Below are 24,794 nucleotides of genomic sequence, written 5' to 3' on the forward strand. Positions count from 1 at the left end.
GAGTAATATAATCTGATATTCACATTGAGCCTATTAACTTATTTGTAACAAACAAGGTATGTTACAATATTTTCTCAGAATTCCAATACCAAAAGTTCTGAGAATTTTATAGGAGTTGTATCTAAGGGTACCGGTAATACATATCCTGGAAAGGAAAACACGCCATTTTGGTTCTGGAATTTTTCATATGGTTTTGTAAAAACATCCACTCTCGGACCGAAGTGCTCAATGTGATGGAACAAAAACCGTAAATAAACTAAATTTGAACTTGTGAAATATTTTTATTCTTTTAGATTTCCTTTACATAGAATTTTCCAAATTATGAAAGATTTTCTGGAATAATGTAAAATTTTTCAGATTATTCCAGACTGTATCAGAACATTATGGAACCATCCAGATAATTCTAGAACGTAATAGAACCTTCTAAAACAATCTGAAATCATCCACAGTGTTCTAGAATGTAACATAAGCTTCCAGGACATTCTAGAACCATCCAGATAATTCTGTGTATTTGACCTAGCATACAAAAATGAGGGCACATGAATTCACAGTTAAGTGTCGACACGCAAACAAAGAGAGCAATTCATCAAATTTGTGGTCCAACAGTACCTGTAAACTTTTGTGAGGATCCTGCTGATTGATTGAGTTACGGGGTGTTTGTGGAAAAGACTGAGTTTAAAATATCTTCTGCGTAGGACCACAGGAGAGTGGATTGTGCTTACTATTTGCATATTCATCAGAGAATGATGTAAAAAACTAACATAAAGAATTCGTCAGGTCGAGAATAAGAGTGTTCATTTCAAGACTCTTGTTTTAAAGTCAAGATGTTTCCAGTCATGACATTCTGTGCTCTAAATGCTTTAAGAAAATATCAACAATGACACTAGCTGAACAAGAAGTCGTCTCTCATTGTCTGGATGATGATTTTGTATTTGCAAAAGACGAATAACACTCCTTGATTCAGTCAGCTACAGAAGTTGCTGTTAGTCGTTCTAAGAAACCGCAGCTGTGGATGAGTACACCAAATCAAGATTGACCAAACTGTTCAAAGTAGAAAGTCCATATTCAGAAGAAATTGAAACAAAAAAAACGTGTGCTATTTGCCGAAGATTTATATCCAACATCAGTTTAACTGTTAAATCATGTAAATCATACAGTGAAAATATTCAAGTTCTAACACTTATCCGTGCCTCTTTAAAAGCTAGCACAATGAAGGTACAAAATACATGATGTATAAAACAAGAAAGATGAAGTCTCCAAAAGGAGTGTTTGGAAAACCTGATCCCTATTATGGTTATCTTGTGGATGAAGCACATGTTCAAATCCAAAGACATTTTGTCTGGAAGATAAATGGGCTGAAAAAGTTCAGGAAAACTCTTACAAGATCCAATAAATAAGCTAGATCCACACTACTGTTTTTAAAATAGTATTTAAAATCTGCCAGTTACTTTGTTTAGGTAAAAATGAACATCAGTTTACTTCTAAGAGTCTCTGTTGTAGTTTAAGTTAATTATTGATCAATATTAGGATGATAACGCCTTTAATGACATGTTTCTGCCAAATTAAACTAACTTTCAGAGCACGGTGAGGGACGTGTTAAAATTATGGTTATCTGATTCAAAGACACGCATAACTGATGACGTATCTGCTGTGACTGCCGAATTAATGAGATTAGTTGCATTAGAAGCTGCCGCAAGGTCTGCTCGCCAAGCCAAAAGAGAGGGGTCCAGTAGTGTTGAAGTACGACACGTAGAGAAGGTGTTGCTACAATTGGTGAGTACTCATTTCATTATCGACATAGTTTCTGTGTTATTGCTGCTAAAGTAGTAGTATGACACATTCAGTCATTTATCTATCGTCATTAAAAGATAGAAAAGAGAAACGAATGAAAATAGCGGAAAAATGGAAGCGTTAATTCGAATTAGTGTCACTTATTCAGGTTTGAAACAAAATTTTGACAAACTTATTGCCGTTAGTCTAATTGAGTAGTTCCAGTTAAGGAAGGCTTGGATCGTTAAATTCAAATGAGTGTATTTTTAATGTGTCGTAAGGGTGCTCACTAGTCTTGCTTTTATTTCTCTTTAATATATTGATTAACTAAGTTATTGTTATTATTATTCCATTTTTCTATATTGTATTGCGAAAAGTATTTCTAATTGTTGAGTACAATAAACCATGGATTTAACGGACAGAGTTTGACTAATGTAGCAAATGCGGAATGTATATTTCAGATCCGGAAATGTTGGCATATTTTGCATATGTTCGGCAATTTAGGTCTTTTATTATCAACCAAAAATATTAAACAAAAAACAGCTGAAGCTTGAGGTTTTTTTTTTCATACTTGAAACACGCAGTTGTAAGAGCTTTTTGTTATTAACATGGTATGTAGATTAAATATTTTACATGCATGGTGGCTCATTGGTAGAGCGCTCACCTCTGGTGGGCGGGGTCCCGGGTTCGATCCCCGGTCAATTAAGTTTATTCAGACGAGTTTTAAATTATTAAAAACAAAAAATCATTTCGTTTTCAATTTCTTATGTATTTTGAGCCCCAGACATCCTGTAGTTATGAGCGCACACAGGAAGAACAGTACATAAATTATTCCCTTGCAAAGAAAATGTTATGAGAAGGAACAATAACTATAGAATTTAAAACTATCCATAATACCCATTTTGTAACACGTAACCAAGATATGTGGTTGACAACATTGTGTCCGTGGGTTTTCTGGGGGGTACTCAGCTTTCCTCCCGCATTGCCATTCCGCCAATTCTTCCATCATCATTTACTTGCCTTAATCATCTGTCTTCCTTAGACTAAAGGGCATAATTGTATGACATTAAACTGAAAGACAAGTATTTTACATTTACAATATTAGCACAATTCGCGATTTAACGGCCTTCATATTTTAGGGCACGCTTTTAGTTCGTTAAATGGAGGGTTTACTGTACTTATAAAGTATTACTTAATGAAATATTTTGTGTTTTCGATATTTTTCTCCTTTCGAGGAAAACATCACACGTATTCTGCTTGAACTAATTCTCTTTTTGGCTCATTTCGTGAATATCAATTAGAAGCATATCATTAATGTTTCATATCAAAGATGGCAACTTAATACTAGTATAAGTAGTATGCCCAAATGTATATCTAGTCACCTCAGCAAAAAAATGTCAGTGGCTTGGGGTCAATGATCTAGCAGTATCTAGGACCACCCCCTCTAAATTTGGACAGGGTTACCTTGTCCAACCCTTAAATTTTAAGAAGGGTACATAGAACCACCCCGTTAAATTTTCGAAAGCACCAAATTTGAAAATTTGGTTTGGTAGAGTAGAACCTGGAATATGTACCTTTGTGAGTGTAGGTGGTCCATCTCGTTCCTTTTCACGGGTAAAAAATTGCAAAAATTCAAATTTCGGAGGTTTCTGGCCTATTTTATCCTCTTTGATGAGGTTTTGTTACCTTATGAGGATATAGGGGTCCATTCCCTTTCATAAGATATGGGTACATTGATGGTCCCTCTTAAGTTTTGGGAGAATACATAGGACCACTATAAAGCCTCATCACAGATGATATAATAAATCAAAAACATTCAAATCTTGAATTTTTTACTTTATTTTTTTAACTTATAGAATGGGGTTAAGTTAGACCATTCAAATTTGCAGAAATATATAGGGTGTTTCTAAATAATACCGACAGCATTTAGAAAATGATTTTTGACATCGAGATAAGGCAAAAAGTATACACCAACCTGGGTGTACAAATGCTTCCTTTCGGAGTAATAGGATGTCGAAAACATGGAAAAAATTAACTTTAAAGGTCCATATCTCCAAAACTGTGAGATCTACCGTAGTCGGGTCAAGACTTCATGTAGGAACTAAAAGGTGCGCTATCCAAAAATACATGTTTCAGATTTCTGCAGTACTTACGCAACAATTTTTATAGAGGGAGTTTGGCTACGGGCATATAATTTGAAGCACTCACCAACTACCTCTGTAAAAATCGTTGCCTGAGCCCTGGATTCCATTGCAGGTTCAAAACCAACCAACCATAATTAAGTATATAAATCACGAGACCTTCGTCATTTTACACAACCAGCTGGAACCAGATCGTTCACTATGATTTCCCAATGCATATCATACCTCGGTTTAAGACCAGAAAGATAAAGAGGAAAGGACAAAAGGAAAATATTAAAAGTCTTAAGTAGAAGTAGAAGATGGCGCCATCTACTTTCAGCTAAATCCATATGTTTCCTTGACATATATATACACAATACTCCTTCACCATATCCGTGATGATCCGTGTTGCCACAAAGTGATAAGAAGGACCAATCAAATTTAAAGAAAAATATATTTGGGTCCTAGAGAACAATTACCATTTTTTTTTTTTGACAGTTTCCAAATTTAAGGGATGGGCCAACACATCCCTCCCTAATTTTGGGTGGGAAGCATCAATATACAGATGTCTTGTGAAAGAGAGAGTAGATCCCTGTACTCAATTATGTAAGCTTACCCACATCAAATGGGCTAAATTAGGTCAATAACCGAGCACGTAGCAATATTAATATTTGGCTTTTTTTTTTTTTAACCCATAGGAGGGATACGCAGGACTACCCAAATTTACAGTAGTATATATTTAAATCCGAGAGAACTTTTTTTTTTTTTTTTTTTTCAATTCTCAAATTTAAAGAGTGAGCCAATGTACTGGTACCTCTCCCAGTTTTTGAAAAGTGTGTGTATACCGATATCTTATAAAAGGGATGGACTCGTATACTTAACTATATAGACATATAACGTGATGAACACACACAAAGGAACGCAAACCTCCAAATTATTATTATTATTTTGGCAGTGTTATATCCATAAATGGGAACAAGATGGATCACTCAAATTTACAGAGGTATAGATATATAGTATTTAGATTGCAGAGAACATTTGCGAATTATTATTTTTTTCTCGACAATTCCTAAATTTAAGGGATAATCTTATGTACCCTACCAAAAATTAAGAGGGTACACCAACGTACCGATATCTTATGAAAGGGAGTGGACCTGTATACTCACCCCTTATCCATATAAGGTAATAAAGCCTCATCAAAAAGGGTAAAATTAAAGAACCCCTTGAAATTTGAATTTTTGTCATTTTTACCCATGAAAGGGAATAAGATATACATATTTAAATGTTTTACGATTATGCACCGAAGCACAGTGTGACATTTTGATGATCTAGGAGGACAAAATCAATTTTTCCAAGTTATTAATATGCATATAACTGCTAGTTATTCCAATAATAGAATAACCACAGATTATCAAAACAACATTTGTTTCCAATTCTGTTATTTAATCTAGCCCATAGATAAGTCCAAACTTGTCGGAACACCTGTTCAGTGTTTCACAGTGCGCGTTCGAAAATCTGTGATACGACTTCGCTTACCCAGTGTGGATTACACGAGTCGTGTGACAGCAAAAGGACAGTGGGTATGTATTGGTGATCATTTTACGTCTGTTCTGAATTGTAGTATTTCGGTTCAAAACATTTTGTTCGTTCTGAAAAAAAAATGTACGGAAAACTGTAAGTGTTAAACACAAAATTATATTGAAATGTAAAAAAGAGCTTTGAGTTTTAGTATATTATTCCGCATTATTCCAGTGTTAAATTGTATGTAAGTTATTGCTGAGAATTTAGACTTTTCAAAAGTGAAAAGAGTTGTTGCGCAAATTTGCGCACTTAAAGGATTTAGGTTTTCAATTACAATGGCGCTACAAATTCCCTATCACACTTTATTTGAGATATGGGTACAGAATTCAAGTTCGACGAGATTTGATGCCTTACTGACGCATGTTGAGCGATCAGTTGGCTACTCCCCATTATCTGATGATGATTTATCATCTATTAAGGCGCCACTTAGAACTTTCAGTCACAAACTTGAAGTGAAGTGGAAGACAGCATCAAGACATCCGAACGTTTTCTGCAAAATAATTCCTCTTGGCTTGAAGGAAGTCTTCAATTCCCTAATCTCATGACATTGCAGCCTAGTACATCCCAAGGTCATGTTGGAAGGCCACACAAATTCGTCAGTGACTGCAGCCGAAAGTCAAAGAAACGTAGAGTGAAGATTCTCATTGAAGAAACGAGCTATGAGGAACTGTCGTTGACCATTTAACTAAAACTTAGACAAGAAGGAAAGAGGGATTCTGCTTCAAAAAGTAGTATAATAAATAATTACTTTTTGTTTGTTTGTTTGTTTCTTCGTTCTATTTTCAGTCTGTTTCTTTTTTTATTCTCAATTATGCGAGTACACTTTTCATGACGAACTTTGTGTTTTTCCTTTTTCTTTTGTAATAAAAATAATAAATTATAAATTAATAAAATGAGAAAATAAATGGCTTATACTAATAAAGTATCATGCAAAAAAATAGCAGCCTCACTCATCCTGTTGAGGTTTCAAAACAAGAAAAGAAAAAAGAAAGAAACGAAATAAAAGAAAAACTAGGAAAGAGAGAACAAGTTGATAAGAGGCAGTTGCGTTTGCCATGAATAAGACCAAAAGAACTTGGCCAAGGCAGGGGGAAGTAGAGGCTAAAAAATAATGTTTCCATGCTTTGTTTCAATAACTAATGGTCATTACTGTTTTCTACAATCAACTTTCCTCTCGTTGTCGTTTTTCTTTATGTGAGCAACCCTTTCTTCCTTTTTATTTAACGTGTGTCTACGAAAGTTGTTATTGTTACCATGGATTTGTTACTACTTCTATTTTTTAAAAAAATATAGGGTTCAATAGCATGGGTTCAGTTATTTCTGCTACTGTACCCCAGATACTTACCTTACGTCACTTTAATGTGACAGATTCTTTATATAATAATTTTGTCCTTCTAGATTGGCAAAATGTTACACTGTGCGAAGGTAAGGGAGATAGTGATTATGATAATGAATGAAATAATAAAATTAAAGAAGTGGGACGAAATGAGAGAACCCACGATCATGGTATTTGTGCACCACAAAGCCCACTTGGCGCAATATGAAATCGAACCAGAGGTTTCACACCCCAGAGGTGCGCTCTACCATATAAATTTTAACCTTAGTCTTATACAGAATACAGGTGATATAGGTGTCGTAAAAAATAATTATTTCTTGGAAAGCTTCCTTTCATAGGTTACATTTATATAGGAAGTATGATCCTTTTGTTTTTAATACACCTTCTTACGTGTCCTAGTTAAAACAGTTACGATATCCGAAAACATCGAAAATTTATCTAGCTTTAGGAACTTTGAAGATCTACTAGTGGAACTTAACATTAAGTTTTGAATTTGCTCCTTTCCTGCAATTAAGCAGTCGTATGTTACACTACCTGTTCGTATAGAATTTAAAAAAATACTCGTTCTGATAGCATTTTTCTATTACTGTTATTTATTTATTATTTGTTTATGTTGCAGATGTTGGACTTCTGAAGTGAGCTTTAACTTGACAACTGGAGATTAGTTTAGTTCTATATGATTCCATTGCATCATTTGAATTAAGGTATTTTATTTCTTGTAGCTTGTTTTGTTTAAAAATAAATAAATCGATAATTACAGTTCAGTGAATTTTCAGGGGTAATTATGCTCTTAGTAAATTTTATGTAAGGAAATGTAGAAAGTAATGAATTTTATTCAAATGCAAAGGCGTGAGAAATGATGAGATTTCGATGTCCCCGTCCTCTAAATATTTTTTTATATTTTTAAAGATAACTGTTAAAACATGAGTGGTGTTACCTCTTAATAATTTATGTAAGAATTGTAAAAGAGATAAGAGGAACGTTCACTTCGTTGATTGCGTGTGTAAATTTTCCTGTACAGTTTCAACCATTTATTTTGTAGTCTTGCTCGCTCACCAAGTTAAGTTACATGAAGGTCATTTTTTTTTTAATACATTATATTTTACACTTTTGGTGTAAGCATTCTGAAATTGAAAAAGACCTCTTTAATAATTGGGTTGTGTATGTAGACTTTTTCGGCGATATTTTCGTGAAAGAATTGCATATTTAACGATTCTTCTGTGTGCACTAAAGAAGCAAGTCTCACGTAAGCTCTTTTCAGTGTCAAATTATTTGAGTTTCAGTATATTATAATGGTTTTATACTCAACAATTTCTTAAGTCACTTAAAATAATCTGGGTAAAGTTGAGTATACAAGTTAAAAGACGCAGAGCCTAAGAGAGACTTTCACATTGTTGGTATAGGTACAGAAGAATCCTTACATCCGCAGTTCCTTTTTAAAGAAATCGTCAAGAAAAACAAGATCTACATCATGTTCAATTTTAGAACTCTTGCACCCAAAGTGCAAAATGTGTTTATAAAGTGATTCTATTTTCTTCGAATGACAATCTGGTGAACAAGGCCACAGAATAAATGGTTGAGACAGTACAGTTCTCGCATTCAGCGAGGGAGAGCCGGTTTCGATTCCTGGAGGGATCTCATGTATGTCCAAGTCTCGTATTGCCTTGGTATTGAAAAAAAACGCTAAACCCTATGAAATAAGGGACACAACGTAGCAAGTCTATGAAATAAGGGACACAATCTTTAAGGTATTAGTTTTACAATTTAATTTACACCCGTCACTAATTACGACATCAGGTACTCTTACCTTCTCAGTATGTGATTAAGATCGATTGGACTTAGCATTGATTAAATTTAACTGGATTAACACATGTTGGTGACGACCTTCTGTGACGAAAACCTCTGGCCTGATCTTGCTGCTTCTACAAGTGACCAAAGTTTTTCAGATTTTCTCGTCTTTGCTTTACTCTCTAATTTTATTGTTTTTTTTTCTTTTCATCGCGTATGATTGATGTGCCTATTTGTCTAAACACTCAATAATCACGTGTGATTGTCACAATCCAAAAATAATTACACTTCAGAATTTATTGTTGTAGTCTCAAATATACACAATATATCTTCTTTAATAAGAACCACATTTAGCTATGGGTCTTATGTAACAGAAATTGCTGCTAAATTCTATTCAAAATAAAACGAGTGAATAAATTACATTAGCAATAAATGGAAAATACACAGCAGAAAATAGGATGAACATAATCACAACAGTACACTATGAGCTCTTTCTCTAAACGCTTCGTCAGGCAAGATGGGGAATAAGTAGGGAAAAAATTAAAGAAAAAGATAAGTGCTCAGGTGGAGTGGTGGGTCACATGGTTGAAGTATAGAAAAGCGATTGAATAATGAATAGAGAGAAAAAAATATTATGATATTGAGAAAAGTAATTGAAATATGAAAATTAATAGAGACATTAACAAACAGTAAAAACAATTTTAAAAAATTAAGTAATCTGTTAAATATCAGACTGTGTATCAAAGGTCCGTGACCAACTCCGTTTTGAGTAAAGATATGAAAAAATGGAAAGAGGGAAAAATTGTAGGAAAAAGTAGTTTTCTATCTAAAATGGTGAAAATTTGGCAGAGTTAAACTTGGTATATGTTCAGTCTCAACTATAATTACATTCCGATGCCAGGATAAATTTGTTTTTGCCATTGCTGCAAGTTGAATTTCTCCTGACTATCATTTGATAATGTTTCTTCCTTTAGAAGCTTTCTTTCGTACCTGATACTTAATAGTTCAAATTTCCAGTTAAGATAATCGTATCGAATCACTTCACTTCAGACCAGCGATGATAATAATAATAATAAAACTCTGTCTTCTACGTTCCAGAACCTCTCCAATTCACAATCATCGAATCATTTATCAGCTCGTTGGTATGGAATGAGTGTCCTGTCTTTATTCTTCCGTAATCTATATTATCATGTCTAAAATTTTAAAGATAAGTTATATAGTGATGTTGGAGCAGGGTATAGTGAAAGTTAACTGCGCGCTCTTATTATATATGAAATTCTGTCCGTCCGAATGTATACCAAAAACTGAAGAAGGTGATGATAATAGACATGAAATTAAGAGAGAGGGAGAGAGAAAGAATAGAGCTCGAAATTAATGGAAAATATAAGAAGCCCAAATGGCAAAATTGCGAAATAAAAACCCAAAATTGACAGGTAAAATGGCAAAATAAAACAAACAAACGATAACTTTTTTTTTAAAAAAAATAATAAGTACTAAAATATTTAAAAACCATAAAAGCCTATAATTGAATGAAGAAATTGCTAATCGAATAAAAAAATATGGATTCTAAGAAATGAAATGTTTAATTTTGCAGTTAGTACTAAGAATTAAAAATTTTTGGAAACTTACAAATTGCTGGGTGACGAAGTACAATATTATAGACTAGGTTTTAATATTTTAACCTTATTATTACATATTTCAGTTACATTACATGCTCTTATTTGTTAGTCATCAAAACGCTATTCTTTTAGTAATACAACACAATCTTTCTGGCCAAGAAAAAAGAAAAGTAAATTAAAGATATTTAAGTAGATTTACTTTATCACGAATTTTATTTATATTATTATTAATAAATGAGGATTGAGAGAAATACAGCATCAAAGCACCGCTCAACAATAGGATATTGTCCAATATCATCATCATCATCATAAGTATTCTGCCAACATTGACACACTCCACACGAAGCATTTTATGAGTCTTTTTCTCAACTCTTTATTCAAGGGCCCATAAAATAGGTTTTCTTCCTCTTAATTCGTCATATTTCCAATCTGATGAATGTAAAAATTAATAATTTATTTTAAAAGAATGTATAAATACATTTTAAAAGAATGTATAAATACGAAGCTTTTTTTTTTAAAGTAAGTACTGTTTTGTAATTCGGCCACTGCAACGCTCCGGTCGCCATCCTGCGCCTGCGCGCTGTGTACCTAAATTTATTGGCAAGCCACAGACGCCGCTGCGGAAACATTCAACTGTGTTTACGTTAATTTGTGAGTGATTACAATGTCTCCACCAATTGAGAATCCCACCCACTGTGACATACGCGCTGTAATTCCTTTTCTTATTACTAAAGGCGTGAAAGCGGTTGAAATTCATCGCCAGATCAGTGATGTGTATGGAGAAAACATTATGAGGGATGCAATGATACGGAAATGGGATAAAGCCTTGAAAGATGGCCGCACGAATGTTCATGGTGACAAAGGAAGTGGGCGATCTTCTGTCATCGCTGAAGACTTGGTGCAGAAAGTTGACGGACACGTGAAAGAGAACAGATGCTTTACGACTTCTTCGTCATTTGATAAGCTTCCTCAAGCATTTGAAGAAGCATCTAGGGGGGTAAGCGCTACGACGACGATGATGAGGTCAAAACGGTCGTGTTGCAGTGGTTGTCAAGTCAGGCGGCAGACTTCTATGGAGATAGTGTTCAAAAGTTTGTTGTAGGATACGATAAGTGCTTTAATATTGGTGGAAGCTAGTAGAAAAATAAATTAAGGTATAGGCTTTCATGTAACAATAAAATTGTTACGAAGAGTATACTTTTTTTTTAATTGCAAAACGGTACTTACTTAAAAAGGAAACATACCTCGTAATATATATATGTGTGTGTGTGTGCTGGTTTTAATATGTATTTACGGTGTAATCGTACGATTTGTTCTTGGGGGAGCTCAGTGGTAGAGCGCTTACCTTTGGGTGCGTGAGATCACTGGCTCGATCCCCGGCCAAGTAAGTTCGTGGTGGACAACATCGTGCTCGTGTGTTTTCTCTGAGTACTACCGTTTCCTCCCACTTTCTCATTCCACCAACTCTTCCATCATCATTCACTTGCTTTATTCACCGTCTCCCTTAGCCTAACAGGCATAGTCGTGGGACGTTAAACTCAAATATTTCATTTAATTTAATTTCAAATCTTTCTACCTCTTAGTTCGATAATGTTATCAGTTTCTTGGGTTTTGATATTTAATTTATGGGCAGTAAGTCACCTGTTGCGAGAATACTAAGGATTCTATATATATATATATATATATATATATATATATATATATATATATATATATATATATTAGGATTTTTTTTGTGTGTGTGTGTGTGTGTAAATAAGATTGGGTAAGTATTCCCGTTTCTGGAAGATTTTGAGGCAATTGTTGAGACGATGTGGTTCAATAAATACAGGTGTCCCAAACACCCAAGCACGGGTTAGCGAGCATTTAATGTAAAGGTGGGAGCTCTTGGAGTAAGTTTTGGGAGTCTAAGGTTTCGATATATTTGTCGGAGGTTAAGTTTGAATCGGTTTGATAATATAATGCTTCAAGCAGAGGGAAGGAGGCGAAGAGAGGGAACTTGTTATTCGGAAGAGGAGGAAATAATGGGAGAGTGTGGCAGACAGTAAGAGTAGTAAGACCAAGAGAGTTTGATAGGTTAGCGGGATTCCAGTAAAAAATGAGAAAGTTTCAAACACGAATGTTGTAATTCGCAGGAGGAGGTGGCGGAAGAAATAGTAGTATTTTCGAGAGAAACTGAATATCGTTAAAAAGCCTTTTCTCAAGACATGTCGGTTCGTAGAATTAATACTATATACCGAAAGACAGTATTGGCAAAAAGGATAGATGGAAGGAGAAATACCGGGAAGTCAAGTCATATGAGTTAGACCTTTGGAAGTTAATCCCGATTTAAACGAACTATAGAGAGACTATATGAGCAAGGGTGAAAACGAGAATGAAAACGAGAAATCAATTATTTAATTACAATGGTAGTGTAAGTGTACTATAGAAGTGTAAGTAAGATAGAATAATGTTACTAGTGGATGGATGAACAAACAGAATCAATTACAATAAGAAACATAAACTAATAAGTATTAAGTCAAAAATGAAAGAAAGTAAGAATAAGAATTGAAATGGTGCAAAAATGAAATTGAAATGATAAAGAGTGCAAAAATACAAGTGGATAAATAAGAAGGTACGAAACTGTAATGAAAATAAAGAAGGGAAAGTAGCAAACTAGAAGTACAAATTATAAGAAAAATCCGAACAAAAGAGTTAGGGGGGGAAAAAATAGGATGAGAACACGAAAGATGGGCAAAAATGACAATTGAAATGAAATTTTTCACTTTTACATCCCACGTTTATGTCCTGTAGGCTAAAGCAGATGAATTATTATGAAAGAATTAATGGAATGATAAGGTGGGAGCAAACGGAATTGGAAGAACCCGAGAAAACCCATGGACACGACGTTGTCCAGAGGTCCCTCGTGGCTAAAGGGTTAACGTACTCAGTATACCTAGGTTCGATTCGCGGTGGAATTTCGTGTCGTTTCAGATTCCACGTTAAACTGTAGGTCCACGTCTCATATAACCTCGGTGATGAAAAGAACGCCAAACTCCAATATACAATGTTGTCTATCACAACTCACTTAGTCTGGGACCCAACCAGGAATTCCTCGCATCAGAAGTGGACGTTCTATCACTAAACCACCATGACCCCTAAAGAACCTACAAAGTAGTAGGTATTGCTGAACACATGGTTTGAATAAAGGAATTCGAAGCAAACATAGAAATAAAAACTATTTATCAGAAAATAACACTATATAAAGTACAGTGTATAGAGGGGAAGAAGTGGGAAAAAATGAAAACTTAAAGAACAGAGTGGTATTTGTATTATATGATACATATGATTACAGGAAGTTTCAGGTCAACAAATTCTGGGTCCTGTGTTTGTACATGCATAAACTGTTTACCTTGAACGGTTAATAGCTTTCATTATTTGTTTTTGCTTTTAGGTTTCAGACCATGGAGATCTTGAGTCTGTGTGGTTATTGCGTAAGGCCAATCAGATCATTCTTTGATTTATATTTATCATCTGACAAATTGCAGGAAGTGCAGCGCAAAATACTGATTTTAGATAATTATTTGTTATGCTATAAACGAACTCTGAAAATGCCTACGCCATCTTTACACGTAGACATCAAGATGTCGTGGGAGGAGTTGCAGCATTTTATTTTAACCCGTGAAAACATGGTGTTCGGTGGAGATATGACCAGTGTCCCATTGAGTATTTCCGATGTTATGAGAGACCCACAGTGGAAGCTGCTGTATGAGTTGATAGGAACGGATTTGTTCACTTTTATTATTCGCAGTTGTCTGATATGTACCAAACAGAATAATATAATATGTGTGGCCACGACTAGTCTAACTTTGAATCTTACCGAAGAACCAAGTATTAAACGAGAAACTGTATATAGTAGAAGATGCATAAGCTTTCAACAGAACAAAAAGATTAAGTTGTCAGTTACTCAGCCTCTGCCAGAACAAAGACAAAATAATATATCTACAAACCAAAACAGATTAGGTTATAAACCAGATCACGTGATACATCTGAAGTTTTTGTATTCTAGAAGTGGAACAATTATGTGGCCGAAGCAGCATATCTTAAGTGTTAATACTCCTGACATAGAGGGAGCTAGAAAACTACTGCAGGATGTACTTGCAGTGAATATAGGTGTTGTGTTACATAATCAGGAAAAGGAACTTGCTGAATCTCAGACAACACTGGAAAAATTGTTACTAAAACTACTAAAGAACCATAAAAAGCGTTACTACTTAGCAAACAAATTACATGTGAAAGCTAGAAAACCGATCGCTAGATATAAAGATGTGTTTAACTTCTTGAGAAACATTATTCACAATGTGATTCCTTCTGAACTTTTTGGAAGCAAAAGAAATATGTCCAATTTTTACAGAATTCTTAAAAAGATTACCACAGCCGCTAAAGGTCAGAGTTTAATGCTACAAGAAATAATGAAAGGAATGCGACCATCTGAATGCGAATGGTGTAAAGGGCTGAACGCAATGCTTCAATCTTTCTTATATGCAAAAGTACTAACTTGGCTTTTGTGTCAATTTGTGTTCGTTGTGTTAAGATCTTTCTTTTATGTGACGGAGACAGCGTATGAGAAAAACAAACTGGTGTTCTTCTGGAAGAATAAGTGGCTGGGGATGGAAGCAAAGGCGACGAAGGAATTGTTGAATGAAGGGAAATTTCGCAAACTGTCAGCTGCAAAATTCGCCAAAGTTATAAACATGTCTGTAGGAACAATTGGAAGATTGCGCTTTATTCCGAAGAGGAGCGGAAGCCTTCGTCCCATAGTCATGCTTCCAAGGTAAGAACATAGTAATTTAAAATTATATTTCCTATTCTTGTAGAGAGTATCCTTTGCATAATTCATCATACAAAGACAAGATTTCTTACGTGGGAACCAGTGTCGTAATTTAGAACTTTCCCTGCAGGTGAAAGGCATTAATATTTGCCACCCTAGAAAAATATGAAATTTGGGACCCCTAGAATTTAAATAAATGTTTATTACTTCTAGGGGCCCCAGTTGGCGTTTTCCAGAAGTAGGGGCCAGATTACATTTGTACTTCATCTTAGGGAAATATACTTTGTTTGGATCTTGGGGTAGCAGCAGGGCCTTAAATTATTTTCAGTCCTTTTGGAAATGGTATCGTAAACCCATTCACTGCTTCACAAGTTAAATTGAGAAAACAATATTTGGTACAACTTTTAAAGTTTTAAAAAATATATATTGCTTTGGGGGCCCTAATAGTAAACATTTTACTAAAATGAGCCCAGTTAACAATTTTTTTATTTCTTTTTTTAAGGAAGGCGGAGTGAACTTATTCCATGCTTCATTTACACATTTATGTTCGTATCCTATCATATGGAGTAAGAAAACTTATGTTGAAGTGGGACCCCTCAAACGACGGGAAGCTTAAATGGAGACAGTTTTCTTCTGTCCTTCCCGTGCAAGTCATTCTGATGAAGGAGGGGGGTTAATGTACATTTTCTTGAATTAATTCAATATGGGTAGTGCAAGGAAGGGATTGGGTGTGTTTTTTATACTACATCACGTGTAAAGTATTTTACGAGTAGCGATGATATTTGCTATCACTATGGGTGAGGAAATTTTACTGTTATGGGAGGTTTCTTTTGAGGCAGGCGCGCACCCAGAAATTTTTATTGGAGGGGATCGTCGAAAGTTGGGAGGGATACATTACTACAAGTTACTACAACTATGTAATATTGAACTGGTGTAATTTTACACCCGAGAAATCCACAAATAATTTTCAAGTATTTCTACCTATATTTTCAGTGAAAAGGTGATAGAATTAAATTGTTTTTATAAAAAAGGAAAGAGTGCAGATGTAATGTAAAACCTAATCTTTAGGTCACAACAATTATTTCTCTAGTTTTATAAAGAAAGTGTATAAATGTCTGTCGAGTCGGACGGGGTTCTAACCGGGTGGATGCCCGTGAGTGCTCTTCTGGTGCAAATAAAACACGAGTATTACAAAGAGTTACAATTTTTTTAAGGGGGGGAAGGGTCCGAACTCGATGGACCCCATCAGTGAGTGCATTTTTTTAAAAAACTTTCCTCGAATACACAGGGGTAAAAAAAAAAAAAAATCTGTATATTTCAAATCTTCCCAGTGTTAGGGAAGCTACGATATGTAATTATAGAAAAACATGTAGAGGATGATAAGAACAAAAACTTGAGACATACCAAACAGCTGTGAGAGAAGGAATTGAAGAAAATCGCCGATAGACAAAGTTCTTCTAACAAGAAAAGTAAATATTAGGCATTTCAGATAGAACATCCAGTGCTTATAAATCACAAACAGCTGGAGATTAAAAAAAAAAAAAAAAAGAAAGAAAAAAAAGAAAAAGAAAAAAAAAGTAAAATAGGAAAATGTTCAAGGTTGCATCGAATGGAGCGTCCTGCTATTCTCATGGGATGTGCTTCCGATCATGAGTCCCTAGGATCACTCGAAAATTTTGAATGTTTAGTTATTTCGTACACCATTGAAATTATTATGGAAAAACAAACAACTTTTATAGGGGAATGTTTTTCGTGTGACCTTTTAGGCTCAACAATCCGTCTGTATATATGGTTATCAAAGCAATGGAAACACGTGAAGAAAATGTCGTTTACCTGCTTAATATGGCGAGCTTTGGTTCGTCGTGAAATATAGGCATATAAATCACTAGTAATTTGTAGAAGAATATTGTAACATTCTTCATGCAGTGCAGCACTCAGTTTGTTAGCGACGGTGGAGGAGGGTATCTTCTTCCTGATATTCGGAAACCACTTGTCCCAGCAATGTGGATTAGTGCATTGCTATCTTAAAAAGTAGTGTCTTCGACCGGGAACAAAATCTGGACTATAGAATACACGTGATTGCCTAAAACGTGTTCTGATAATCACTAGCAGTAGTGCTTCCGTGAGCAGGATCTACGGAATACCAGGAAATAGGGGCTCATAGCATCACAGAGCCGCCGTCATGATGCACGGTTACGAAGATGCAGTTCGGAGCATAAGTTTATTTGGGCATCCGCTGTGCATAAACATGATCTATTGTTGGAAGTAAGGTGTAAGAGGGATCATCGGAACATATTATTCGTTTCAAATGATCAGCAGTCCACTTTGCATGCTTTCGGCACCAGCTTCGCGTTGTTTACGGTTAACAGCGGTTTGGAAATTGCTACCCATCGCAGATGTTCAGATTATGCAATTTACGCTGGATTGTGATTGTCACAATAGGCTGTTCCACATGCTGATTGAGTTCCGTAATCATTCTATAGTCTTTGGTAACAATTCTCTTCAGTGCTTGGTGATCCCTATTACTGACAGTGAGGCTTCTCTTCTGTCCACTTATTACTCATCAGCTATGTTCTTTTGCTATGAGCTCTATAGCCAGTTGTCACCGTGGACACTTTTTCGCGACACACCTTAAGCTGACTACCTTACATACGTTGCACGAACCAACCACGCACTCATAATTTGTCCTCTTTGAAACTCAAAGAAAGAAGTCTCCCAATTGCATCATCACAGTCTGCCCGCTTCAATACACATCTCCGCTCTAATTCGCCTGACATACTCCAGGCGATCGCCTAACACATCACTAACGACAGCCAAATGCTGCAAACTCATCCTTAGTGTTAGCACTTCAAACTACCACTAATAGTAATTCGTTAAATAATATGAGTGTACGTTTGATCGCATAGTGTTATATTTACTGGGAATGGAATATTACTCTTTGAAAGGCAAATTATAAGTATAAGGTATTTTCAAAGGTTGTACCTCTCAACTTTATCATCACCAGTGAAAGAAGACCATAATCATGAATGTTCGAAATAAGTGGTTTGTAAGGAGACTGCCTAGCAAAATAACCTACAAGATCTTCATATCTAACAGCCTATGGTTAGTGCTCTTAGCATATTTAAACGACAAGATTTATGTTCGAAAACGAAGATATGTTGAGACGTAATGACAACCATTTCTGGGTAAATATTCACGCCGTTTCTCTGTGTATGTTTAGTTTAGTACGAAATATACACAGCTTTCTACGTGTGTGTTGCTTATTTAAGCGTGTAAACGAAAATCATATTGAAGCAATAGAATAAAATGTAGTATACACTTTTGTTTACTTGCAAGCGTCACTCTTTTGTTCTTAGTAAATCAATTAATATCAACACAGCATGCAATCTAAACATAACTGTTCGTGATTCAACCTTTAAGGTAACTGAATTAATTTGTGATTAGAATTTTCCGTAACCCTAGACTAAGTTTATATCAAATTATAACACTGAATATTTCTTGCAGGAAGCAAAAGAATACTGAAAACACGAGAAAGACGTTGGAACTGCTTATTTTTATAAACAATGAAATGAATTATGCATCAACAAAAAATATGTACAATTCATGGTATCAATATAAAGAGTACTGGAAGATGAATGGGTGTCCATCACTATATTTTATTAAAGCAGATCTAGAAGATGCGTATGGATCAATAAAATACGATCAGTTACAGCAGATTCTACGAGAAATACGTGATAAGCTCCCAACGTCAGTGAAGTTTAATGAGTTCAAGTACTATTGGCTACGTGGAGGCCAACTGAAACAGAAGACTAAATATGTTTCGAATTCTTCTAAAAGCTTCTGGCGTGCCTTTCCTATGAACAGTTTGGTGCATCCTACTGGAGAAAATAAGGTGAATCATTTATTTTCGTATATAGTGATTAGAATGATTTCCTTGAGGGCATCATTAGTATAGTTACACTATGTTGCAAAAAGTCACCGGATACCCGGTATTGTTGATTCGAAAGGCATTACATGTATAACTAATAGGATGTCGGGCCAGCGTTTATCCTTCGGGGTAGGCTAGCCACTAAGTTCTGGTACACTTAGTGGTTAGCGGAATTGTGCTCTATTGCTCCTGTACCACGGTAAACAGTGCACATTTCGTTGTTGGTCGAGTGGGTCTGGCACGCAACAACGCTTCAATTCATTCCAAAGATGTTCTATAGGGTTCAGGTCGGAGCTTTGCACTTCCACCTGATTATTATCAAACCACGACTCAATGACCCATACTGTATAAACTGGAACATTATTGTGTTATGACAGAAAGGGGAACATTATCGTGTTATAACAGAAAGGAGCCCGTCCCTGCTGTTTCCATAGTGTCGGCAGCATGCTATTGTCTAAGGTATCTTCGTACACACCAGAAGTCATTGATCCGTTAATTAAAACTAACGGTCCCAACCCAAACCAGAAGAAACAGACCCATACCATGATATTACCACCACCAATTTTCACGGTTGACACAATACAATCAGATAAATACCAGAACTCCGTGGCTAAGCGGTTAGCGTACGCGCCTTTGGCGTGGGAGACCCGGGTTCGATTCCCGGCGGAAGCTCATGTGGTTCGGATTCGACGTTAATCAGTAGGTCTACGTCTCATATAGCATCGCTGCTGAACGGGACGTTAAACTCAAAATCAACTCAACTCAATCCGATAAATACCGTTCGCCAGGTCTATACACGCCTATCAGAATGCCACAGCATCTATCATGATTCATCACTCTACGTAACATTCTTCCACTCCTCCAAAGTTCAATTACAATGCTCTTTACACCATTGCAAACGCCTCCACGTATTGGTGCGTGTGATTGGGATCTTCCTGGCGGCAGCATCAGTATGAAAACCAAGTGCTACCACCTCTCGGTGAACAATCCTGTCACTGGCCTGTGTTGAGACGGAAGTCCTCTGCAAGCTCTGACAAAGATGTCTGCCGGTTGTTTCGTACAATACGCTTATAGATTATCCTATCTCGATCGCTTAGTTCCTTAATCTACCAGAGCAAGACTTCGATTCAGTAGTTTCATGGTGTTTCCACTTAACTATGACATCGCTAACTGTGGACCGGGGCACGTTTAGCTCCTGAGAAATCGCTATGACCGTATGTCCAAATTTATGGGCACCTGCAATTCGTTCCGTTGACTCGTCATGGCAGACAAAACGCGTTTGATGCTCCAGCATTTCTGCCTTCACTTACATAGCGTCGTTGAGGTGAACTGACGTTATTCTGAATTATTAACGAACTTTGAAAATCCAGCACACACTTCGTATTCCAGCTAGTTCAGTTTGTCCAACATGAACAGCTTTACATTTGAAAGTAACCTCTATCTTCTAAGTAAGGGCATTACCATGGACACTTTTATGGTTTCCTCTTACGTCAGATTATTTGTGGGATGCATATAACAACGAATTCTCCGCTGATCACCATTCCAATATTTAATTTCGACTTAGATATTATCCTGTATGGACGCACGGCCAACAACCACTGGAATTATTCACATAGTCTCTAAACTAGACAGGAGGCCACAGTAGCTCAGTGTTAAAGCGTTCACCTCTAGTGTGTGGGGACCCTGGTTCGATCCCAGTTGCACCAAGTGGACGCTATGATGGACTCCCGTTTCCTCCCACTTTCTTCATTCCACCACTTCATTCATTTCTCATCTTTACCGTCTCCTTTAGGCTACATGGCATATCTGTCAACAGTGGGGCGTAAAACTGAAAGATTTCATTTCTAAACAAGAAAGACTAACCTTAGATCAAAGCTGGACTTCAGAACAGATATCTCAAGACTGTCGTACACTTCAAACTTACCATCAAACACTAACTTCACTTCAAAGCCCCTTCCTATTCCTTAGCCATTCTAAGAACCGCATATCTTTTTCACCACACCTTTCTGTTTCCTTCAAAATATTTTTGTTAGTACTTTGTAGCCGGAATATTCCTTCCTACAACTTTATCTGCAAACAGTCCAGTCACGCAAAACACCACCAAAGTAGGGAAGACTTTCTACACTAATGCTTCATATACAATGTGCTAGCAATACTCCCGCGTGTTACCAGGGACAATAATTTGCTCTTACTATTGCTGTCTCTCTCATATTAAATTCATACAAGTTAATGACATATTTGTATTCTTGGAATCAAAGAGCTCCTTATACCATGTTTCATATCACAGTAGTAGTAACAGGGAGGAATTTTGAGAGTTCGTAAAGTGAATCTGCTAATCGTATTCTATGCAACAGTAGCAAATCTCCTCCTTTCCTCTTCAGGTTGAAGTTCAAATAAATTCAATAATGTAAAACCCTGCCTAAATGACGACCTGTTATTATGCTTAAAATAATCGATATACAAAATAGATCTTCCGTAAAGATACAATTTCTTAAATAATTATAATTATTAAGATTTTCTATCCCTCCTACTTTTCAGGATTGACTTTTCAAACTTGGAAACGGTATAAATCTTCCTCTAGTGATGACTTATACTGGAACAATGAAAGAAAGATAAAGAAATATCGCGATAGTTTTAGGAAGAAATCGCAATACAAAGTAGTTCTTGTATGAACGAAGCTACTGAAAATTCATTGTACGCTTCCTGCATCTACGATAATGAATGCGCGCAATGAAGTCATGTTCGTGTTTTGTTTATCAGAAAGCTAGATTTTGTGATTTTTACGGTCCAGCTCTTTAAAACAAATATGTGACAATAGTAAAATTGGCAGTGAAACGAATTTCGATGTACTAACAGTAATTTCACTTTTGTAGAAATGTAAGAATTCTCACGTCTTTACCTTTCCATTTTAAATTGTATCCTAACAAAATCATACGACTAATTTTACAGTGTTAATGTAGGAGACGCGTTTAGAAAGTGAGTTTCCCTAGGGTGCTAAAAACAAAGGGACACAGTAGTCTTGAAATATTTATTGATACAAATACTGCACAGATGACGACGCTACTTTTCAACATATTCATCACCGGAATCCAGACTCTTGTCGTACCGTGGGATTAACTTTTGTTTTCTGATGTTTAAAAGTCAGTCGCCTGAAAGTGGAACCAGTGTATGACAGCAGTCGGCAATTGCTTTTACTTAAAGTTATGTATTAGATTTCTAGTTGTCTTCGTTTATTTTATTTTATTATTAATATTATTTTATTTTACTTTTTTCTAATAGACAGTTCCTGTGCAACAAGTAATGGATTCTCTCATAAAGCAAGTTTTGCATCAAGTAGTGGTTGTAAGAAATTCAAATTATATATTGCGGCAAGGAGTTCTCCAAGGAGAAACATTATCACCTGCACTTTGTGATCTATATTATGGTCATATGGAGCACGAATGTCTAACACCTTTAAAATGTGAGGGAGATATTCTGTTGCGAAATGTGGATGATCTTCTGTATATCACGCCCAGAAAAGATGATGCAATAAGGTAGTTATTTCGCTATCTGTTCTGATTGGATTGCTAGATATACTCTTAATTTGTTACGTGTTATATGACAATCATATTTTTGAAGCACATTTAATGTTATACACCCGATGTGGATGTTTTGTTCAAATCCATTGTCTGTTGTAGGGTTGCCAGATATCACGGTTTTTCCGTACGTTTTACGTTATAAGTTTTTATTTTCTCGTAAAACAATTTCTTCCGTTTTTTAATAAATAAAAAAGACACTGTTCTGAACATTTTAAAAATATTGCTATACGATTGCTCACATACTGTTAACAACGCAACCCAACGATTAACTTAGTATTCACAGAAAAAATACAACAGGTTGCGCTTTTACCTCCTACCTAACGGGGACCTCAACTTTATGACCAAGAATAATTTAGGTTTTAGCATCTTAGTCTTCGTCTGTAAACTGTCTCTATCATACGATATTCTGCAAGTATTTTTGAGCTTATAAAGAAAGTGTAAAACTGTTAAGAGATTCAGTCTTCATTAAAATTCAGTTAAAAGGCAACAAAGATTTGTGTAATGTACTTGTTAGGTTGGATTTCTTTTTCAGTGTCGAGGTTAAATATGGGACGAGAACCTATGGCTTAACGTGAATCCGAGCCGAATACGATCTCCTACTGGATATTATGATATACTATTTCGTGTTTAGTGAGTTTCAATGAGACTGCTCCAGTTTTCAATCAGAATTATTCTTCGTTACTATGTGAAACCATGTATGTTTGTTATATGTAAATTCACAGTATCACATATCTTCAGTTTTTTATCCCTAAAAACTGTATTTTTTTAAAAAAAAAATCTGGCAACCGTGGTCTACTGGTCAGGCAAAATATTGCCTCTGTAGGATAGACATGATGATTGTGATATTATCATCATATAATACATATTAGAAATTGAGGTTTTATAATTAATTAATTAATAATAATTAATAATTAATTATAAATAGCCTGGTTTTAAAAATGGTAGTTCATATGTTTGTTTATACTAGACACTTGTTAGATCTAAACTAGAGATTAATTCCGTCATAGGGTAGTCTAATATGCAAATAAACAAAATAAAAGCGATCCAGAAATATTTTATTAGTTTACTCTATTATATATATAGTTCACAGGAAAAATATGAACCACAGCTGGAAAATGAAAAAAAAAATAGATTTAATCACACAAATTTAGTTTTTTTTAAGATTTTACCATTTTTAGACTTAATGCTTATTCAAAATGTTATAAAATACAGTTAAGTTTAGATAAAATAGGAAATAGTTTACGTCTACTTACGTATTTAAAAAAAGTCCAAAACAATGAAATCATTTTATGTTAACTGGATTACGATTCACACGAAAAATTACAACACAAGATTAAACAAACACTGATTTTTTACTTGAAGTCAGTTATCTTTAACTTTCGAAGATTAGAAAATCTTCCCGCGGAGGCAATTCCAAGCCAGCGTCGCATGAACCTCACGTCGTTCAGAGTGGCTGACGGGTGTTGTTCCACAAAGCGTAGTGCAACGTCAAGAGCAGAAGCAGCCTCTGTGTACATCACGACATCCGTAGGAGCTTCCTCTCCCTCACTGTCACTGCCACCTACATCGCCGTCACGCTCTCCCTGGACCATGTTTACTAAGTCCTGGTTATCACTCTAATTTTCATATTTATAATTCTATTCCTGTGAAATTTGCCACAAATATACATTTCCCGATTATACACATAGTATCAGTATTAAAAGTATCCTGCAAAATCATTATCTAATTATATTATTACAAGAAGACAGTTATAGATATGCGACAATCATTTTGGACATCAGTGTACACCCGCCAGTCAAGGTTACTTCCCTTTCGACCACTGGGGCACCCTGTCTAACCTCAGTCGTTGTTTTACCGCCAATTCACTGACGAAATGAGTACCTAATATTATTTCCCGGGTAATCCGAACAGGCTTCAGCCCCAATTAGTTCGGATTTGAGGGGTTGTACTGTATATATATATATAGATATAGATACATACATACATACATACATACATGCATACATACATACAAGGGTTGGATTTTTAGTAATGACAATAACGGTATATCTTGAGAAGTAGAGTACTTACAAGGTTCGAAGTTTTACAGGCTCTCGGTGTAATCACCAGCATTGTGAATCACGCATTCCCAGCGATGTGGAAACCGCTGTATGCCGTTGGGAGTGCCTAATCTCTGGATAGTGCGATCGGTCGCCCGGAGATCATCAGCAACTGTATAGAAGCGAGTCCCACAAAGTGGTTTCTTCATCTTCAGGAAGAGGTCG

At 35.7% G+C, this 24,794-nt stretch overlaps 1 protein-coding gene across 2 annotated transcripts in view; it reads left to right on the forward strand.

The window, feature by feature from the left end:
- Positions 1-1,720: 1,720 nt before the first annotated feature.
- The window catches only part of LOC145680393 (telomerase reverse transcriptase-like), a 37,869-nt gene continuing 14,795 nt past the window's right edge, over positions 1,721-24,794 (forward strand). For both annotated transcript variants that reach the window (XM_081750835.1, XM_081750836.1), the window contains exons 1-5: positions 1,721-1,773; positions 7,427-7,511; positions 13,648-15,027; positions 18,529-18,916; positions 22,232-22,485. In XM_081750835.1, coding sequence (XP_081606961.1) covers positions 13,658-15,027; positions 18,529-18,916; positions 22,232-22,485 — 2,012 coding nt within the window. In that variant the 5' untranslated portion in view covers positions 1,721-1,773; positions 7,427-7,511; positions 13,648-13,657. The remainder of the gene's footprint in view (positions 1,774-7,426; positions 7,512-13,647; positions 15,028-18,528; positions 18,917-22,231; positions 22,486-24,794) is intronic.

Source organism: Thermobia domestica, chromosome 3, assembly GCF_964235325.1.
Source record: "Thermobia domestica chromosome 3, izTheDome1.hap1.1, whole genome shotgun sequence".
Lineage (NCBI taxonomy): Eukaryota > Metazoa > Arthropoda > Insecta > Zygentoma > Lepismatidae > Thermobia > Thermobia domestica.